Below are 22,459 nucleotides of genomic sequence, written 5' to 3' on the forward strand. Positions count from 1 at the left end.
CTGTTTAAGGTTCAGGTGCAACTAAAGAGACAGAAATTGTGTCTCTAGGTGTTTGTTCTCCATAATAGATTTTCAATCTATTTCCATTGACCTTGAAAGGTCTGTCCTCTTTGAGAGGGGAGATTTCTACTGTCCCATATGGGAAGACTGTCTTCACAATAAAAGGACCAGACCAACGAGATTTAAGTTTACCTGGAAATAACCTCAGTCGAGAGTTGTACAATAATACCTATTGTCCTGGTTCAAACTCTTTGTTCTTGATTTTGCTATCATGCCACAGCTTAGTCTTCTCCTTGTAAATCCTTGCACTTTCATATGCAGTTCTTCTGAACTCATCTAGCTCATTTAACTGAAGTAATCTTTTCTCCCGAGCTCCTGATGGTTCAAAATTCAAAAACTTTGTGGCCCATAAGGCCTTGTATTCCAACTCCACAGGCAAATGACAAGCTTTGCCATACACCAATTGATACGGTGACATGCCTATGGGGGTTTTGAATGCAGTTCTGTACGCCCACAGTGCATCGTCAAGCTTCTTAGCCAAATCCTTCCGAGAGTTTCCCACTGTCTTCTCTAAGATTCTCTTTATTTCTCTGTTTGAAACTTCAACTTGTCCACTGGTTTGTGGATGGTATGGTGTAGTAACTCTGTGTTTGACTCCATATTTAGCAAGTAAGCTCTCAAAGTGCCTGTTACAGAAGTGAGTACCTCCGTCACTGATAATGGCTCGGGGTACTCCAAACCTTGTGAAAATGTTCTTCCTCAAGAAATTGACCACTGATATAGCATCATTAGTAGGAAGGGCAATTGCCTCAACCCACTTGGATACATAGTCAACAGCCACCAGTATGTACAGGTTGGAATAAGACGATGGAAATGGGCCCATGAAATCAATTCCCCACACGTCAAACAACTCTACCTCCAATATACTATTCAGAGGCATCTTATCCTTGCGAGATATGTTGCCTGCTCGCTGACACTTGTCACATTTTTCAACAAATTCTCTGGCGTCTTTGATCAGTGTTGGCCAGTAGTAACCGCTTTGCAGGACTTTCTGAGCAGTCCTATTGCCTCCAAAATGACCTCCATATTCAGAAGAGTGGCAGTGCCACAAGATCTGGGTCGTCTCAAACTCAGGAACACAGCTACGAATGATTCCGTCAGCACATTGAAAGTATAGATATGGATCATCCCAGAAGTACCTCTTTAAATCCCGCAGAAATTTTCTTTTGTTGTTGCCCAGTAAGATTAGCAGGTAACTCCTTCACAACTTTGTAATTGGCAAAGTCTGCGAACCATGGAGGGACGTGAATAGACATCACTTTTTCATCAGGAAAATAGTCGTTGATTTCTTTGTCAGGACTATCTTGAAGCTCTTTCTCCTGGATTCTTGACAGATGATCTGCCACTTTGTTCTCCACCCCAATCTTGTCTCGGATCTCCAAATCAAACTCTTGAAAGAGTAACATCCACCTCAGCAATCGTGGTTTAGCATCCTGCTTAGCTATCAGATACTTAATAGCAGAATGATCAGTAAAAACAATGATTTTGGATCCTAACAAGTAAGGTCTAAATTTATCCAGTGCATAAACTACTGCTAACATCTATTTCTCAGTTGTGGCATAATTAACTTGAGCTTCATTCAAGACTTTGCTAGCATAGTAAATGACATGTAATAATTTTTCCTTACGCTGACCGAGGACGACACCAATTTCATAAGCACTGGCGTCACACATGAGCTCAAAAGGAAGGCTCCAGTAAATGGGCTGTTAGCACAGGAGCTGTAGTAAGCTTTTCTTTCAATATGGTGAAAGACTTCAGGCATGCATCATCAAATTTGAATTTTGAGTCCTTCACCAAGAGCTGGCTCAATGGTTTAGCAACCTTGGAGAAGTCCTTGATGAATCTCCTGTAAAAACCTGCATGTCCTAGAAAACTCCTAACAGCATGAACATTAATGGGAGTGGGGAGTTGCTCAATCAAAATCAATTTAGCTTTATCAACCTCAATTCCATTCCTAGAGATTTTATACCCCAAAACAATACCTTCATTAGCCATAAAATGGCATTTTTCCCAATTCAGAACAAGGTTAGTCTCTTGGCATCTTTTCAAAACTTTAGACAAGTTAATTAAACAAGAATCAAAACAAGAACCAAAGACGGAGAAGTCATCCATAAATACCTCTAAAAATCGCTCTACCATGTCAGAAAATATAGAGAGCATACACCTTTGGAAGGTGGCAGGTGCATTACAGAGGCCGAATGGCATTCGTCGGTAAGCGAAGACTCCAAATGGGCAAGTGAAGGCTGTCTTCTCCTGGTCTTCAGGAGCTACTGGAATTTGATTGTAGCCTGAATAACCATCTAAAAAACAGTAATAAGCATGTCCTGCCAGTCTTTCCAGCATCTGATCAACAAAGGGTAGTGGAAAATGATCTTTCCTGGTAGCCGTGTTCAACCTTCTGTAATCAACACACATTCTCCAACCTGTGATAGTTCTAGTTGGGAATGACTCATTGTTTGCATTTTTGACAACAGTCACACCACCCTTCTTTGGAACAGTCTGAACCGGACTTACCCAAGCAGCATCAGAAATTGGGTAAATCATACCTGCATCAAGAAGCTTCACAACTTCTTTTCTTACTACCTCCTTCATGATCGGGTTAAGCCTTCTTTGCGGTTGTCTCACAGGTTTGATGTTTTCTGCCATAAGAATTTTGTGTGTGCAAATAGAGGGATTAATACCCTTTAAATCAGAAATAGACCACCCTATGGCAGTCTTATGAGCTTTTAGAACTTCAACAAGCTCCTCTTCTTGACCAGGAGATAGTGTCGTATTGACAATTACAGGATAGGTCTCTTCATTCCCCAAAAATACATATTTCAAAGTATCAGGCAGAGTTTTCAACTCAACCTTGGGTGGCTTATCTTCTATATCATCAGCTTTTTCTTTAAGCTCTTCCACAGCAACTTCTTTGCCTTCAAAGGGAACATGATCACGGGCTCTCAACTCATAATCAATCTCTTGTGGACGCATCTTCTTATGTTGCTCTTGAAACACTTCAACTTGAAAACAATCATCATTCTCAGCTGGTCTTTTCATTGCCTCAAAAACATTGTAATTGAGTTCCTCATCATACATCCTTAATTTAATCATTCCTGCTCAACATCAATTAGAGCACGGGCTGTAGCCAAAAAGGGCCTACCTAAAAGCAGAGGCTTATCACATCCTTCCCCTGTATCCAACACCACAAAATCAACAAGAAAGAATGATCCCGTTAGGTTTCCTCACAGATCTATCAGCAAGTTGAAGAGAAACTTCTGTGGGTTTCAATTCTTCAATTCCCAGTGACTTATAAATAGAAAGAGGCATCAAGTTGATACTAGCCCCAAGATCACAAATAGCTCTGCCAATGGCAATATCATCAATAGTAATGGGAATATTAAAACTACCTGGATCACGAAGCTTAGCTGGAATCTTCTGCTGAATGAATGCACTACTTTTTGCAGTAAGTTCAACGGTTTGGCATTCTTGCAGTTTATTCTTCTTCAACAAATCCTTCATGAATTTTGCATATCCAGGCATATTTGCTAAGGCTTTTGCAAAAGGAATATTGATGTGCAACTTCTTGAAGATGTCTAAGAACCTGTCATAATGCTTGTTAGTAACCTCTTTCTTGAACCTTTCTGGGTAAGGTGCTTGAGCCATTATATATTCATGGGTCAATGGGCAATTCTTATCAAAGAAAGATGGTTTTTCCTTTTCAATGACGGCTTCTTTCTCCTTTTCTTTCACAATTACTTCAGCCTCTGGTTCAACTGCTCCTTTCTGCTTCTCCGCTTGTTCCTTGTCTTCCACACGATCAAGAATTGGATTTGCAAGCGGTGCTACAACTTTGCCACTTCTAGTGGTAATAGCCATGCAATCTTCCTTTGGATTGATAACTGTATTACTAGGAAAAGTACCCGGAATTCTTTCTGAAACCTGCTTTGCAAGTTGGCCTATCTGATTCTCCAGGTTCTTTATGGAAGCACTTGTATTTTTGTTGTTGGCTCTTTGCTCCTCCATGAAAGTATTTGAATGTTGAGCCATCTGTGCCACTAGCTTTTCCAATTCAGAGGGTTCCTTTGCTTGAATTTGTGGAGGCTGCTGGTAGTTATTAGATTTGTAATCCATGCCAGCTCCTTGAGTTCTTCGCTGAAAATTTCCACCACCACCTCCAGCACCATAGTTATTGTTCCTTGGAAAGTTTGACGGCTGAGGCCGTTGGTCATACCATATTCCATTCACTTGTACTTGTTGTGGTGAATCATCTGATAACGAATTAGAGCATTCGTTGGATTTGTGAGCTTCCTGAGGAGTTGATTGAACATGAGACACTTGGAATTTTTGAAATTGCTGCTCCAAACTGTCAAACTTGCTATCAATCTTTTTGGATAACAGTTCAGCGAGCAAAGTGTCATTGTTTTCTTGCTTTATCACTCCTCTTTTTACTGAGGCTGGAACACTCTCATTTTCATCTCTTGCCAACTTCTTTATCAGATTGAGAGCTTGCTCTGAGGTACTTTGCCGAATAGAACCTCCAGCTGCACCATTAATCACCAACCTTGTTTCAGGAGAAATGCCATTAAAGAAAATTGCCACCTTTCTGTCATTGTCTCCTTCCCATTGTGGACACTTCCGGATAAGTTCTTGGAATCTATTCCAAGTTGCACACAATGATTCTCCTTCAAATTGACGAAAATTCGTGATTGCATTCACCAGCTGATTATATTTCTCCATAGAAAAGAAATGGGCAAAGAATTTGTTTGACAAATCTTCCCATGTTGAGATACTATTTGCTGGCTGCCTTTCTATCCATTTGAGAGCACTTCCCTTAACAGCAAAAGGAAATAGTCGGAGCCTGATAGCATCAGCTGGCACACCATTGTGCTTTGTAGTGTCACAGATCATCAGAAATCGATCTATGAACTCATGAGGGTCTTCCTCGTCAGCACCAGAATATTGAGCTCTTGCCACCAAAGAAATCAATGATGGTTTCAACTCAAAATTGTTTGCCTCCACCGTCGGCCTGACTATGCTTGAGTTTGGCCTATTGAACACTGGTGTTAGAATACTTTCCAACAATCTTAGGGGTGGATTAATTGCATTGTGGCCTATGTCACCATCAGCGTTGTTGTTTCCTTCCATCTCTTGTTTTGGTTGTGCAGGTACGCTTTTCAAATCTTCCCAAATTATCTGCCTAGCCGCCTTCCTCAGTCTCCTCTCAGTCCTTGAAATTTCAGGATCAAGCAAAAAGTCTTTAGATGGAAGTCTACCTCGCATAAAACTCAGAAAAATTTGTTAATAGCACCTGTAAAATGCAAACAAGAATAATAAAAATAAAAATAAAAATAAAATTCAATCTCAAAGATCAAAGGTTATTTGTAATATTGAAATTTTCAATCCCCGGCAACGGCGCCAAAAACTTGATGCTATCCGGCAAGTATACCGTTTCGCATAAGTAGTAAAGTAGTAAGAAAGATCGTCTCCTCAGGGATTGAAAACCAAGTACTAAAATAATCAGTCACTTTAAGTTGAAAAACTTAATCTCTTGTTGGGAAAATTAAATTGAATCTTAGTAACCATAAAAGTAAAGGCTTATTTTTGAGTTTTTGTATTTTTAAGAATGAAAAGAAGAATAATAATGGAGTTGGTTTTGAAAATATGAGAAAGAATTGCAGTTAGGGAACACTCTCCCTATGATCCCCACTTATTACTTTGGATTGATACAAAATACTTATTTATATAATTTCTCAGATAATTATGATCTCAATATATTAATAGTTAAATCCCAATCCCTTGGTAACTTAACCCTTTAACCTCACTTAGAATCCTAATCCCTTAGTAACCCCTCATGAAAATTAAGCAATGAACACAATAATTCCAACATCTGCAATTAAATATACATCTATCCCTAGTATGCATACCAATAGTTATCTTATCTCCTTTCAAGATCAGAAACCCCAATATCCCTATTTAAGGTTCTAACCCTCAAACTATTTTCAACTATCAAATTGATCAGGTTTAATAAAGAAAATAACAGATACGCACAAGGTAAGATAAAGAAATTTATATAAACGAGTAAAATAATTTAAATCAATATGTCATAACAAGGGTTCACATAGGGTTTGTGACCCTAACTACAATAAAAGAACTTAGCCAGACATAGTCATATCTGACATAAACAAATATTCAAAAGAAAGCATAAAAACTATAATTACTAGAAAGAATGGAGAAGAATTCTTGATCTTCAGTCCTCTACTGCTTGCTCCGAGTTGTGAATTGGTTTCTTTGTTGTGCTCCCAAGCTCCTTATTTATAACCACCGGCATTGAGCCCATCCAAGAGTTTGTATTTGATTTAAACTTTGTTTCCTTTTTTCATGTAACAACCTTGGAGATTTGATTGATAAATTAGAAATTCAAATCTTTATTGTATCTTGATTCAATCTTATCACAAATCATCTAATCTTATCTCTAATTTGGATAGAGATCTCATTGCTGAATCAAAAACATAATTTTTAAATCTTTTTCTTTTCCAAAATTGCCCCGTTGTAAAACACGGGATCTGAGAATTCGCAAACTGACGCTCTCAGCATCAAATTCACGCTTCAAGCGTGAACGCTTCTGTCTGAAAAATTCCTTCCACGCTTCCAGCGTGAGATCCACGCTTTGAGCGTGGATTTTGATTTTGAAAAATCCTCGTTTTGCTCCAGTTTGTTTGCTTTTTCCTACAAAATTAGCATAAAATCAGTATTCAATCCTTGATTAAGATTTTGACAAATTAACAGTGATTCTTGCTTTTTTTCCAAGATTTCATCAATATTCTTTCTGTTTTTGGCTCAGATTTCCTTATATGCTAGGCGCATATCAATGAACCTAGCTTGGAGCTATGGCACAAGCGCCTCGGCCACATGAGCGAGAAAAGGCTCCAGATCCTGAACAAAAAAGGATTACTGACCGGGTTGAAAGGTCAAGCGTTGGAGAGTTGCACGCACTGCCTAGTTGGAAAGCAGCACCGGGTTTCTTTTGTGAGACCGGATCAACCAAGACGACGCAGGTATATTCTTGACCTCGTCCATACTGATGTCTGCTCCATGTCGGAAAGATCCCTTGGAGGAGCTCAGTACTTTGTTTCATTTATTGATGACCATTCCCGCAAAGTGTGGGTATATTTGTTGAAGTCTAAAGACCAGGTACTCCAATCCTTTAAAGAATTACATGTTATGGTTGAAAGGGAAACTAGCGAGAAATTGAAGGTAGTCCGATCTGATAATGGTGGTGAATATTGTGGCCCTTTTGATGCATATTGCAGAGCGGCCGGGATCCGACTTGAGAAGACGCCCCCCAAGACTCCACAGTTAAATGGACTGGCTGAAAGGATGAACCGAACAATTGAAGAGAAGATCTGAAGCATGTTATCCAATGCCGGGTTACCGAAATCATTCTGGGGAGAAGCCGTCAGAACTGCTGTTGATTTAATCAACCTCTCACCATCACGGCCACTTGAAGGAGAAATTCCAAAAGAAGTCTGGACAGGTCGGAAAGGGACCTATAATCAATTGAAGGTGTTTGGATGCCGAGCTTTCGTGCATATCCCTGAAGATGAAAGGGCAAAACTTAATGCAAAGACTAAAGAATGCATTTATCTTGGTTCGCCGAGATGTGAGTTCGGGTTGCGACTTTGGGATCCAATCAATAAGAAGATAGTGAGAAGCCGAGATGTGATCTTTCATGAAGATGAGAACATTCATGACATCTCGAAGCCCAAAGTCCGGGTTACTGTCAGACGTGAAGAACTCATCCCTCCTGTCCGAGCTGATGCAGGGGGAGAAAATCAAGAAAATGAAGAAAATGATGACCAACAACATGTTGATGATGACCAAGACACTGAGGTCCGATTTGATGATGAGATCCAGGATGAGAATGATGAACCGGATTCTCAAGCTCAAGAACAACCGAGATATCCAACTCGAGAAAGAAGACCCTCTACAAGGTACCCATCTGATGAATACACCGTTGTTGCTGAAGACGGTGAGCCTGAGAGTTATGATGAGGCTGTGATGAGCTCAGAGAAAGAAGAATGGGAAAAAGCAATGCAAGACGAGATGAAGTCTCTGTACGAGAATCAGACTTATGTGCTGACCGAGTTGCCAAAAGGAAGACGAGCTTTGTAAAATAAATGGGTTTACAAGATTAAGAATGAAGAAAACGGGCAGAAACCGAGATACAAAGCCCGGATTGTAGTGAAAGGCTGTAATCAGAAGAAATGAGTAGACTTTGAGGAGATTTTTTCTCTTGTAATGAAAATGACCTCGGTCCGAACTGTGTTAGCTATGGCAGCTTCTGTAACGCCCGGCTACTTGCAAGCATCAATGACTATCCCCACACACTAACACCAGACTTTTTAGCGTGCTTTGTCCTCACTCGCACGGAAAAACTTCCCATGAGGTCACCCATCCCTGAATTGCTCCAAGTCAAGCACGCTTAACTGTGGAGTTCTTCTGATCCGGGCTATCTAAAAGTAGATGCATCTTGTTAGTATAGGTAGTACAAATTAATTCTTATAAGTTATCCTCAGCTGTGCTGTCCTATACCAGCACAATCTCTGGAATCCCTCTCTTTCCGGTGTTATTCGATTCATTCGTGTACCTCTCCCGCTGATAGTACGCTAGCTCTTCCACTAACCATACATTCAATTGTACATTAGCTCTTCCACTAACCATACAATTGTCCGCACTCGGGATGTTACATGCCCACCAACTTCCGCCTGGTTCGTCCGCGAACCACACCGTACTGGATGAGAGGCCCTGCTCTGATACCACTTGTAACGCCCGGCCACTTGCAAGCATCAACGACTATCCCCACACACTAACACAAGACTTTTCAGCGTGCTTTGTCCTCACTCGCACACTTCCCGGGAAAACTTCCCAGGAGGTCACCCATCCCTGAATTGCTCCAAGTCAAGCACGCTTAACTGTGGAGTTCTTCCGATCCGGGCTATCTAAAAGTAGATGCATCTTATTAGTATAGGTAGTACAAATTAATTCTTATAAGTTATCCTCAGCTGTGTTGTCCTATACCAGCACAATCTCTGAAATCCCTCTCTTTCCGGTGTTATTCGATTCATTCATGTACCCCTCCCGCTGATAGTATGCTAGCTCTTCCACTAACCATACATTCAATTGTACATTAGCTCTTCCACTAACCATACAATTGTCAGCACTTGGGATTTTACAGCTTCGATGGACCTTGAGGTAGAACAAATGGACGTGAAGACGAAATTTCTTCACGGTGATTTAGAAGAAGAGATAAATATGGAGCAACCTGAAGGGTTCCGAGCACCAGACCAAGAAGACTTGGTATGTCGGTTGAAGAAGAGCCTCTATGGCTTGAAGCAAGCACCTCGGCAGTGGTACAAGAAATTTGAATCATTCATGACTGATCACAAGTTTGAGAAGACAGAAGCCGACCACTGCGTATTTGTGAAGAGGTATGAGGCCGGAGATTTTTTGATTTTGATGTTATATGTTGATGACATGCTTATTGTAGGGAATGACAAATCGAGGATAGCCGCCCTGAAAAAGGCATTAAGGTCGTCCTTCGCAATGAAGGACCTCGGCCCTGCAAAGCAGATTCTCGGAATCAAGATTATCCGAGACAGACAAAAGAAGCTACTGTGGCTGAGTCAAGAGAAGTATATTGAGAAGATTTTGAAGAGATTCAGCATGGACAAAGCCAAAACAGTGAGCACCCCCTTGCCGGACATATAAAGTTGAACCAGAAGCAATGCAAGAGATTTGATAAAGACAAAGATGAGATGATGAAGGTCCTGTACCAATCAGCCGTCGAAAGCTTGATGTATGCAATGGTTTGCACTAGACCCGACTTGGCGTATGCTGTTGGAATGGTAAGCCAATATCTGTCAAACCCTGACAAAGAGCACTGGGAAGCAGTGAAGTGGATATTCAAGTACCTCCGAGCTACGACCGACTTATGTCTCCGATTTGGAGAAGGCAAAGCCGAGTTACAAGGCTACTCAGATTCTGATTTAGGGGGAGATTCCGACTCGAGGAAATCGACGACGGGATACATGATGAGATTTGCCGGAGGAGATGTCTTTTGGCAATCAATACTTCAGAAATGTGTTGCACTATCGACAACTGAGGCTGAGTACATTGCTGCTACTGAGGCAAGCAAAGAGATGTTGTGGATGAAGAAGTTCCTCATGGAACTCAGCCATGATCAAGACAAGTACGAGCTGGGTTGTGACAATCAAAGCGCAATCCATCTTGCGAAGAATTCGACTATCACTCCCGCACTAAGCATATTGATGTGAGGTATCACTGGATTCGGGATATGGTGGAAGGTGGAGAGCTCGAACTCGTCAAAGTGCACACTGACCAGAATTGGTCCGACATGATGACAAAGCCGGTTCCAGCAAGGAAATTTGAAGACTGCTGTGAAGGAGCCAGGTTGATGCTGAAGCCGATGCATTGAAGTCAGAGGGGGAGATTTGTTGGGCTTCTTCCTTCAATGGTAAGCCCAAGCCCATTGAGGGGTTTCCCAAAAACCCTAAACCCTAAATTCCACCTTCTCTATATATTCATTAGTTGAGGGTGAAGGCTAGGTAAAAAGAGAGAGATTTGATATTTGAGAGAAAATTGTTTGAGATTTGAGAGGAAATCTTTATGCTTTGTATTTGAGAGATCTCTAGAGAGAGTTTGAGTGAAACATCTCTAGGGTAGTTTGATTATCACCATTGTTTGAGAGGTTGAGTTAACCACCACATTGGTGTATTTTGATTGTTTGTAACCATTATTTTCATAGTGGATTTTTGATCTGGACTAGGTCTCGTGGGTTTTTACTTCTTCATTGGAGAAGGTTTTCCCACGTTAAAACTGCTTGTGTTCTCTCTCTCCTCTCCTTTCTCTCCTGTTTACGTTTTGATTTTCCGCTGCGCTGCCCGTCCTGGTGAAATTCAGGCCGAGGTATTGTCGAGATCCGAGATCAGGATCTTGTTGATTGACTTCCGCACAAAGGCCCCTGAGCCGATTTGAGGGAACCGAGTTCCCAACATTGTGAAGATCTGAATGGACCTGGGTAAGTTTGACACAACTATTTCCTTCGATAATAGGTCTCTTAGGTCCTTGTTCAATTCAAATCTGAAGTCTTTTGTCCCTTTCTGTCTCGGGCTTGTGCTTCTGAATAGTTCGGTTGCATTATTATGTCCATTAGATGTCAATAAACAACAATAAACTCAAATAGATTTTGCTCAACTTGAAGATTATGAGAAATAATCCTAAATCCAAAACCTTATTACCAACTTAGCTCATTTTCTTGCTCCGAAACCGAAACAGTTCAAATTTTGGATTAATTTTGATATGATTTTGAATATGTCCAAACTGATTTTAAAGTGGTTTTGAATTAATTCCATATCAAAGTCGATTTTAAACCATAAATCGGTTCAAAAATAATTATAAACTAGTTTAGGAAAAAAGATTTTGGAAAAGGCAAAATCGATTCAATTTTTAAATTGATCCATTAAAATCGATTCGGCATAAAACCTAGATCGAACTTTTCATGCATATCCCTTACTTGTCGGTATAGTATGTGAATTAATAGAGATTACTTCACTCCACTTTTATCCATTTGTAGGTAGGGGTGCTAAACGAACCAGAGGCCTTTCAGGGGCCTTTTGCTCGGCTCGTGAAGGTGTTTGGAATTAATAGAGGCCTTTCAGGTTTGCTCCACTTTTCTGACATGATTATAGGCGTATTTGTGAAGAGGTATGAGGCCAGAGATTTTTTTATTTTGATGTTATATGTTGACGACATGCTTATTGTAGGGAAAGACAAATCGAGGATAGCCGCCCTGAAAAAGGCATTGAGCTCGTCCCTGCAAAGCAGATTCTCGGAATCAAGATTATCCGAGACAGACAAAAGAAGCTACTGTGGCTGAGTCAAGAGAAGTATATTGAGAAGATTCTGAAGAGATTCAGCACGGACAAAGCCAAAACAGTGAGCACCCCCTAGCTGGACACATAAAGCTGAACCAGAAGCAATGTCTGAGATCTGATGAAGACAAAGATGAGATGATGAAGGTCCCGCACCAATCCGCCGTCGGAAGCTTGATGTATGCAATGGTTTGCACTAGACCCGACTTGGCGTATGCTGTTGGAATGGTAAGCCGGTATCTACCGAACCTCGGCAAAGAGCACTGGGAAGCAGTGAAGTGGATCTTCAAGTACCTCCGAGGTACGACCAATTTATGTCTCCGATTTGGAGAAGGCAAAAACGAGTTGCAAGGCTACTCGGATTCTGATTTAGGGGGAGATTCCGACTCGAGAAAATCGACAACGGGATACATAATGAGATTTGTTGGAGGAGCTGTCTCTTAGCAATCAAGACTTCAGAAATGTGATGCACTATCAACAACTGAGGCTGAGTACATTTCCGCTACTGAGGCAAGCAAAGAGATGTTGTGGATGAAGAAGTTCCTCTTGGAACTCGGACATGATCAAGACAAGTACAAGCTGGGTTGTGAATATCAAAGCGCAATCCATCTAGCGAAGAATTCGACTTATCACTCCCCCACTAAGCACATTGATGTGAGGTATCACTGGATCCAGGATGTGGTGGAAGGTGGAGAGCTCGAACTCGTCAAGGTGCACACTGACCAAAATTGGTCCGACATGATGACAAAGCTGGTTCCAGCAAGGAAATTTGAAGACTGCTGTGAAGGAGCCGAGTTGATGCTGAAGCCGACGCATTGAAGTCGGAGGGGGAGATTTTTTGCGCTTCCTCCTTCAATGCTAAGCCCAAGCCCATTGAGGGGTTTCCCAAAAACCCTAAACCTTAAACTCTAAATTCCACCTCCTCTATATATTCATTAGTTGAGGGTGGAGGATAGGTTAAGAGAGAGATTAGAAATTTGAGAGAAAATTGTTTGAACAAAGCTTTATGCTTTGTATTTGAGAGATCTCTAGAGAGAGTTTGAGTGAAACATCTCTAGGGGAGTTTGACTATCACCATTGTTGGAGAGGTTATGTTAACCACCACATTGGTGAATCTTGATTCTTTGTAATCATTATTTTCATAGTGGATTTTTGATCTGGACTAGGTCCTGTGGATTTTTACTTCTTCATTGGAGAAGGTTTTTCCACATTAAAAACTGCTTGTGTTCTATCTCTCTCCTTCTCCTCTCTCTTCTGTTTGTGTTTTGATTTTTCCACTGCGCTACCCGACCTGGTGAAGTTCAGGCCGAGGTATTGCCGAGATCCGAGTTCGAGGATCTTGTTGATTGACTTCCGCACAAAGGCTGCTTAGTCGAGCTTGAGGAAACTGAGTTCCCATCACGTATATGGATTACTCTCGAGAAAATTGTCATGAGATGGGCAATCGCTTTGAGAGATAACTCATTAGAGTCATCCTAGTGCATGAGATGCATAAGTTCAATCATTACTATATTGCCTCTAGATCTATGATATTTTCATACCATGTGTATATTAATCTTTCATGCAAGAAGTGAACTCATGGGTAGAGATATACTCTAAGAACCATGGGTTTGTTGAAATTGTAATCTCACCTTTTTGGTGAATGATATTTCAGGTGCTCCAGTCGAAAGAGATGGGACTTCACATGACAAGAGACCCGTATAAGGCAGTATGGCTCATATGCTGAAGATATGATTATGATGGTGTTTTTGATATGTTTTGATAAACATGATGTATAGCCTTGTAATTTTTAAGAGAACATGTATAGTGTAATTCAAGGCTTGTATTTATATCATATTTATTTGATGTAAATGGATGAATTATGATGTTGTATATGGATGTTTATGAATGATGATGCAAAACTTATAATAATCTTATTAAAAAACATCGTAGGCCGAATAAAATGTAATAATTGTACTTACTATAATAGAGTAAAAATAAGTTAGGTTACACAAGCCTATTTAGGTTGCCTTTTGTTTATTATATATTTTTCCTTGGGTTTACTTTTTTTTTTTAATATGTTATATGAATGCCTTTAAATAGGTAAAATAAACTCTCTCTTTTTAACTTTTAATAGGTATAATGTTTGTGAGGCAAATATCTTATTTTGGCAAAGCTTGGTATGAGTAGGATTCAAATCAAACCATTTTGCTTCGGCTGGTAAAAGTAAATAAAAAGAGTTGTGCCCTTGCTACCAACTATAACTTTCAATCTAGTTGTAAGAGCTTGGTCTAACACTTGGGATTAGAGTCAAGGATATAAGTATGATTTCCCGAGATGATACTTTGCAAAAAACATATGTTAGAGGAAAAATTGTTGGTGAGGTTAACATCCTACTTTGATAAGACCTAGTGTGGATGCAAGTTAGATCAAACCATGATACTTGAGCTGGCAAGGATAGATAGAAAAAGTTATGCTCTACCTGAATAGGTTTTGGTCTAATGACAAAAGTTCAATCCAACATATAACCTTTAATGAAATTTTTGTTTTATACAAAATAAAGTTATTCTATTAACGTATAAACTAATACATTGTATATAATGTGGAAAAAAAGTCCAATTTAATTACATCTTCTAACTTAAGTTGTGTTTGACACATATTAAGGGACAATAGAAAAATATTGAGTTACATGATTATTTTTTATGTTGTTTGTTTAATTACCAATACACAAGATTAAATAGTTTATGATATTTATGAATAAAATAAAGTAAACTTTATTATAATACCCTTTATGTTATATATTAATTTTCGTACAATAGAATTGAGACAATTAAAAGTAAGGGATATTGGTGGTCTTTTTTTTCTTTTTTCTCTTTTTTTTTTTTTTTTTTTGCAATCGACAATGTTTTGTAACAAAGTTTAGTAGTCAACAAAAATTTAAAAATTTATATTGTCTCTTAAGTTGTTTTTTGTGCAATACTTATAGTACTTTAATAATTGAATAAAATAAAAATTTTAACTTTATTATCCCTTATTTTTCAGTAAATAAAATGGACTCTTAGGGTCACTTGCACTTTAATATTCAAACTTTAAAAATACACAGTGTGATCCCTAAATTTTATAAAGATTGCATTTTAGTCTTTTCGCCTAATTTTTCGGTTTTTCCTTTAAATATCAACATAAATTATCACATTTTCTTAAGTTCTGGGCCAAAGTACACTGACCTAAGTTGGAGTGGGTAAGTTGAACACTTTTCATCAATAAATTTGGTTTAAAAAAATGATAATGTGAAAAATCAAAACATAAACTTTAAAAAATTTAAGGATCGCGTTATACATTTTTAAGAATCAAAGTGAAAATGACTCAAAATTAAAAAGTAGATTGAATTTTTTCCCCTATTTTGAATCATGTATTTAAATAATAATTGAATAAGTCAGTTTCTTAAATAGGCTTAGTCTACTAATAAATTAATTTGTTAAGTCAAACTCGGTTGAATAGTTCATGAGCCTAATTTTTTAATTTGTTAATGAGTTGAGTTATGAATAATTTATACTTAATTTCATCCTTAGTATATGCCTGTATTAGAGTGTGTATATGTCAAAGGGGAGTGTATCCTCTTATAGTCTCATTGACGGACCTACATAGTTTTTTATGTGGACAAGTGCAGACAAAAAAAAAAAAAAAATTCATTTGAAATAGCTTTAAGAGTAAAGTACTTTTTGGTCCTCAACAAAAGTCACAGGGCCCATTTTAATTCATTAGAAAAAAAAAATCGACTTGTGATCCCTTTGAAATTTAAAATAGACACAGTTAGTCGAAATTGTGATTCTTCTGAAATTCAAATAAGACCCACGTTAGTCCCTCAAAAAGAATAACATAGGTCTATTTTAAATTTCAGAGGAATCACAGATCGCTTTTTTTTCCTAAGGGATTAAATTGGGTCCTATGATATTTGTTGAGGACCTAAAATGTACTTTACTCTAGCTTGAAATAGTATTTAAAAAAAATGAAATGTACATGAAATAGCTTGAAATAACAAAGCTTGATATATGTGAATAATTTTCTTTTCTCTTCTTGTTTATCTTCTTTTATTTTTTTAATGCATTTAAAAAAGGTTTTTGGGGACAGGGCAATCCCACCACTAGGTGTGCAGACATAAATAAAAAATTTTGAGTCCGCCACTGCATAGTCTCATGTGAAAAAATGGTCATATTATTTGATCATAATCACTTATTGATGATGAGATAAGAAAGAAAAAAATATATTAATTTTTAAATGAGCGGTTGTGATCAAATAATATGACCATATGATAATTTTTTCACATGAAAAAATCTAATGAGAATGACTGTAAGCTTGCTTTGTTTTAGAACTTATTGTTTCCATTCTTCTTTTGATGGTCAAGTTTCATGATGTTATGTGTGATCAATCATGCAACTTAATAAGAACCGTTACAAATAGAACCTAATTGACAGCTATATAATCACAAAGTAGCTTAGGCCAAATTATTGCTATCTAACATAGGGGTAGAAATTTCCCATATCTTATCTACCCTAATCATATACTTATGAGCCCTATCTTCAATTGATCTCTCTAACTCAAAAAAATGGCTAGCATGATTAGTGCAAAGAATTTGGAGAGGTCGAAAAGAAAGGAATAACGTATGAGTGGGTGTATCCTACCTTCATACGTGACTTATTTTATTGCCCTTTATAATATCTCTTGTACCACATTGGACGAAAAACATTTTTTTGTGATAAAGTGGGATAGCTGTGGGGGGACGAAGGCATCTGCATCTCCTTTTCCATCTAAACGTAGCTTTCATATGATTACGTTATTGCATTCGTCACCTCTTTTTCTTCCATTGGTCGTTGTTTCCTTCCCTCCATCGCAATTATTATTCGTCTTTGAAGGGTTTGAAATTTAGTAAGGTAGTACATCACCCACAATGTTGCATGCATATGTGGAGGATGCCTTTTTTGGCTTTATCTCATCAAAATTAATTGCTTATGGAATTTTAATAAACGGGGCGAGAAAATTTTATGAGAGAGGACAAGAAAAATAAAATTCACACTGATTTAGATATGACAACATGATAGTGTGAATTTTTAATTTTTGGTATACGAGTCAAAATAAATATGAAGGAAAGCGAACTGATGTTATATTATTTTTTAAAATAATCTAAATGTAGTTTAAAATAAAAATTTGTCGAACTTGAGGGGGGAGACAATTTCACTTCCTAGATCCTCCTTGACTCGTTAGACCAAACACCAAAATCGAGTTTTAAAAATTGGTTCGGACCAGTCGGATCGATTCGGGTCTCGAAGACCCGGTGGATTCTCGGTTCGAACGATCATTTAAACGGTTCAGCAGTCAATTCAGTTTGGACCGATTGATCCAGTCAAAACTCGGTGAACCCGTTAACCCGGGTTAGACCGATTGACCCCTTTTTTGTAAATCTTTTTTTTATTGTTAAGAACTCTTAAATTAAATCATGCTCATATTTTATAGTAAATATAATTAAAAAGCAAGGTGAAAATAAGAAGGTATTTTGAATTAGTGCAGTTCATTTATGTAATTTAGTTGATCGTATAATGATCTTAAGAAATTAAGTGGGGATAAATACTGATGGTCTCATCTCAACGTTAGACACTTTCTCCTTAGTGTATATTTTATGTCTATCATTTGCTTATCATGATTTTTATTTTATTTTTTTGTAATTATGTTATCATGATTTAGTTTATCTGTGTTATTTCAAGGCACAAAAGGTGCATTTAGCTTACATTCCAATTTAATCTAATGTTAGGATATGGTCAAGGGCTAGAAGCCTTGAAGTATATAATATTTGCTATTATTGAGAACCAAGTTATTTTTTGAAGCTCGTTGATAATTTTTTTATGTGAATTTTGAATATAAGTAATATGATTATATTTTATTAATATGTGAACAGTAAATCTGGTTGAACCCAATTGAACCAATGACTCAGTCCTTCGATCGAGTCAATGACCGATCCGAGTTTTAAAACACTGAACAAAATCGTATTGCTATAAATGGATAAAATAATTTTTTTTATTTACTTATTAAAAGAGGTGAATTCTTTGAGGCCGTAATAGATTTTTCTTGAACAATGATAAGGGAGACCAAAAATGCTTTGCAAAAACTTCTACAAGATGATCTATTTTTGCATAAAAATAAGAATAAATACCATTTTCGGTTCTCAGCAAATTTTACGATACCCGCTTTAGTCTCTAGCAAATAAAAAAGTTATTCGTGGTCCCTAAGAAATTCAAAATGGACCAATTTAGTTGAAATTGTGGTCCCTCACAAATTCAAAAAAGACCCACATTAATCTCTCAAAAGGACTAAAATGGATCCACTTTGAATTTCTTAGAGACCACGAATAGCCTTTTTATTTGCTAGGGACTAAAGCAGACATAGTAAAATTTGCTGAGGACCGAAAATAGTATTTACTCAAATAAATTGGCTAAAAAATACACTAAAAAATTTTAATAAAAAATGAGTGAGTTTTTCTATGAACGGTTGAGAAGCTCTCTCCAACATTTTTTTTTCTTTAACTCGAGCAGAAGTCAAATGTTAGTGTTGAGAAAATCTAGATAGTTAATATAATTTTTTGGTTTGACCAAATATTCTCATAAGTATATTTGAGTCCAATAAAAAAAGGAAGTAAAATCAGTTGAATTTGGATGCATAATAATTTTTATTTATTTATTTATGTAAGAAAAACTATTTTATACGACAAAGGACATGACAAAAGAAAATATGTGAATACATTTAAAAAATTTTAGAAATATATCATTCATATAATTTTATATTCCCATAAATTTCTCAATTTTTTTCCCTTGATTTAGAAGGAATTTCATTGGCTGATTTAGAACCGTGATTGTAGCTTAAGGGCAAAAAAAAATTTCTGAAAAAATATGAGGCAATGGCTTCAATGGGAGAAAACCACGTTCTGAGTTGAGTGCTGGAATTCAAGAAGGAAAAGCACTAATATTAGAAAGATATTAGGAAAAGGGGATAGAGGAAGAAGTCATCCAAAGGGTGCAGTGCAGGAAAAGAAAAATCTTGTAGACAGCGAAGGAAGACCTGGTGTGCATTGATATTTAATCTTTTATCTGATTTTATAATTTTTTATAAAAAAATATCTGGCATACATTGTTCTTTCTTTCTTTTTTATTTACTAAACAATATATAGTTAATTAATCTTTCAAGTTTCATCTAGATATCCTATGTGAATGAAATATATATTTTATGCAATTTGATATTCTCAGTGGATTGACATCTTATCTTAGGTTATCCGCGATGTATTAAATAGAATATAGTTTAAGACACATCTCAAGACCCAAGTCAGACTATTCATCAACCTAACACAATTAGATGTTTGATTTTTATATTAATCCTTTTGACTTGAGTAAACTCTGCATGCTTTCCATTAAATTAAGAAAAATAAGAAGCACTCTCGCATCTCAGACTTGGTCGTTTTAGATTTGTATACAGAATATTATAAAAGATTAACATGTACTAGGTAAATGTTTTAGAGCTTAATAATAAGCTTAAGTACTTGTTAATGAAGTGATCACATGGACATGTTCGCTGAAGCAAATCGAAACTAGTCAAATACATCACAGCAGAGTACTTCATGGTATAAACTGTTCAAGACTTAACTAGTCTAAGGTGACTTGATGCCCAAGCTGTCCTCCTACATTTTCTACCTTTTTTTTATTTTTCAATTTTTGAAAAGAAAAGTATAGAAAGAAAAGAAACAACCAAAGATGAAACAAACGAATAACTTTACTCGATTTAGTGCGGTGTAATTAGTGGGACTCAAGAGATGTCACTCACAAATGACCCACAAACATGTAAAATTTGTTTTTATTCATATTTTGATACAGAAGCTTTGGTTTTTTAAATTGATTTTGACTAAAGGATTCGGTGACATGAAAGCTACGGAAATGTTTAAGCAGAAATAGACATGGTTGTCAAATATGCAAAGTGTAAATAAATGGCCAAATCCACACATAAAAAAAAAATGGCCAAATCCCCAACAACAAATCTTGCCATACAGTAGCTTAGGCATTGTTTACATGAAAGTGAAAGATATAATGTATTTTATCTGAACTTGAACCGTCAAAAGCGCGCCCAAAACAAGTGCTTTTTGGCACCCCCGGGACCCCCCAAGTTTTTTGGCGAAGAAAAGGGTGAACAAGTCATAGAACACAGATTTAGAGTTATCAATCTGAAGGTACACTTCAATGCAGCTGAAAACTGAAATTCCAAGAAAACAACTCCACCATTCAAGTTGAGCCAAACCCACCACACGGACAAAAACTAAAGTTGCGTTCAAACTTCACAGACGAAAGCCCCCAATCCAAGACCAAGTCCATCTCTCTCAGACCAATTGACTAATACTTGGACAAAGCAACAAAACAAAGTTGACACGCTACACATGGAGAGTCATACACTATGTCTTCAATTAATATTCTCGATCCCTCAAATCTTTTACCATTTCGGTTCAAATTTAATTAACAAAAAAAAAAAAAAAAAAACCCAGCAATTTCTGACAAAATTGGTAGTTTCGGTTTCGGAACACAAACCAAGGTCTTGAGAAACGGTAATAAGCACCAATGTACCAAAAGATAGGACATTGTTAAATACATAAACTTAGGATTGCATTAATTAGGTTAATTAAACTAAACAAAGCTACCATTCAAAGGTAACCATATCTCCAATACACCCCCCACCCCGCATAATAATAAAGAAACTATATAACAAAAATACAAAGAAAAAGGGAAAGAAAAAAAAAAAGTACACTACTAAGTCCATATCCATTCCCTTCCCAAATTTACATACAGATCCTGGCTATCCCCATATCAACCTCCACTAGCAGATATCACTGGGACCCCAATTCTGAACCCACGAGAGGGGCAAAAAAGTGAAAAAGTTAAAAATTGGGGATAATCTCATCTCTTAATTTTTCACATAACTTTCCACGATTCCAGAGTTGGAAAGCTCGAGAAAGTGTCATAATCTAAACCTGCAGAAGCAAAAGAACCACCAGCATCCAGCGCCACAAGGGATTGGGCCAAAGGATATGGGCCCGGGCCCGAAAACCCAGCCCCAGCAGCCGCCGAGTTGGGCCCCACCACAACCTGCTGCTGGTGATGGTCAAGCAAATACGCCGACGTATCCAGCGTCGGTAGACACCCCGCTCCCGCCGATGAAAACCGAGCGGCTCCAACTCCGGCGGCCCTTTGCGGCTCCGGCTTCAGCACCGGCGCCATTTGCACGTGCGAGCCCCCGAACCTCACGCCGGTGACCTGCTGCACCATCTGCCGGAAGTTCGCCGGGTCAGCCGTGATGAACGTCGTCTGCGACCGCTTCGACGCGCGCGACTTCCGCTTCGCGACCTTACCGGTTGGCGGAACCGCGGCGCTGGTCCGGTGGCGCTTCGGCGCGGAATCCTGGTCGGAGCCGGAGAGGCTGGAGACGGTGGGGGTTGCCGGAGACGCAGCGTCGGGCTTGACGAGGTTGTAGAACGGAGACACGGCGTCCTCGCCGGAAATCGATTTCTGCAAAGCCTTGGTCAGGGTTTCGGCGTCGCGAGCTATGTACTCGGCGAGCCACGAGTCTGCCATCGATGGACGAATCATCCACGGCTCAATGCTCGCCATGTTATCCGATGATGCCATTTCGTTATTGCAAACAGAAACAAAAAAGAAAAAAAAGAAGAGAGTGTTTGAAACTTGAATTGATAAAAAAGGGGGAAGAGAGAAGTAATAGATCAAAGTGAAGAGATTATTGTGTGTTTGTCACAAAACTAACATTATGTGAGTTAATTGCAGTATTTAAGAAGTGAAGTGAAGGGTGTGAGTGTGAGTAAGAGAGAGAGGGTAGATAGATAGAGATAAAGAGAAGCCAAGAGAAGAAGGAAGGAAGTGAAATGGGGAGAAGAAATGGTAACTGGAAAGATGGTAATAAATAGTGGGTTGGAGGGTTTTTGGAGAGAGAAAGATAAAGAAAGAAACCGCGTTGTTCGGGGGACGAGAAGACACGCGTCAGCTTGTCCGTACGGGTGTTTGTGTGTGTGTGAGAGAGAGAGAGAGAGCTGAGCTAAGATGATGCTGATGCTCAACTTAACCATGGTTCATTCATTCAACGTAACTCATTCGTTCCTAGTTAAGAAGATAATTATAGCAATATTTTTTAAAACATTTCATTCAATATTTTATATTATGAGTATTTAATAAACTATTAAATATTTTTAGAAGTACTCTTACCGCATTTATTAAAAGATACAGTCAAATTTAATGTGTATATATTTTTTTTTACTTGCACTTACTGTTTATGTTTTCTTACCACTTCTCATAATATAAAATATTTATTTTTTATATAGGTGATAATAACCTATCAATTTTTTTTTTTATAATTTTATATCAAATGTTGATATGGTGATGTTATGTAAGGAGATT

The 22,459-nt window shown here is 37.9% G+C and overlaps 2 protein-coding genes across 2 annotated transcripts; both read right to left on the reverse strand.

Moving 5' to 3' along the window:
- Nucleotides 1–3,252: 3,252 nt before the first annotated feature.
- LOC133312692 (uncharacterized) lies at nt 3,253–5,322 on the reverse strand. The gene is made up of 3 exons (XM_061513933.1): nt 4,833–5,322; nt 4,032–4,583; nt 3,253–3,941 (listed from the first exon to the last, which is right to left on the reverse strand). Exons 1-3 carry the CDS (start codon nt 5,320–5,322, stop codon nt 3,253–3,255), a joined length of 1,731 nt encoding a protein of 576 aa, XP_061369917.1.
- A 15,306-nt stretch (nt 5,323–20,628) lies between these two features.
- On the reverse strand, nt 20,629–21,970 carry LOC133312717 (calmodulin-binding protein 25-like). Its single transcript, XM_061513965.1, has one exon. The coding sequence runs from the start codon at nt 21,677–21,679 to the stop codon at nt 20,966–20,968; it is 714 nt and encodes a 237-aa protein (XP_061369949.1). The 5' UTR covers nt 21,680–21,970; the 3' UTR covers nt 20,629–20,965.
- Nucleotides 21,971–22,459: the final 489 nt, after the last annotated feature.

The sequence above is a fragment of the Gastrolobium bilobum genome, unplaced genomic scaffold (assembly GCF_033153095.1).
Source record: "Gastrolobium bilobum isolate Gb01-03AN ecotype WA unplaced genomic scaffold, APGP_CSIRO_Gbil_v1 utg14484, whole genome shotgun sequence".
Classification (NCBI taxonomy): Eukaryota; Viridiplantae; Streptophyta; class Magnoliopsida; order Fabales; family Fabaceae; genus Gastrolobium; species Gastrolobium bilobum.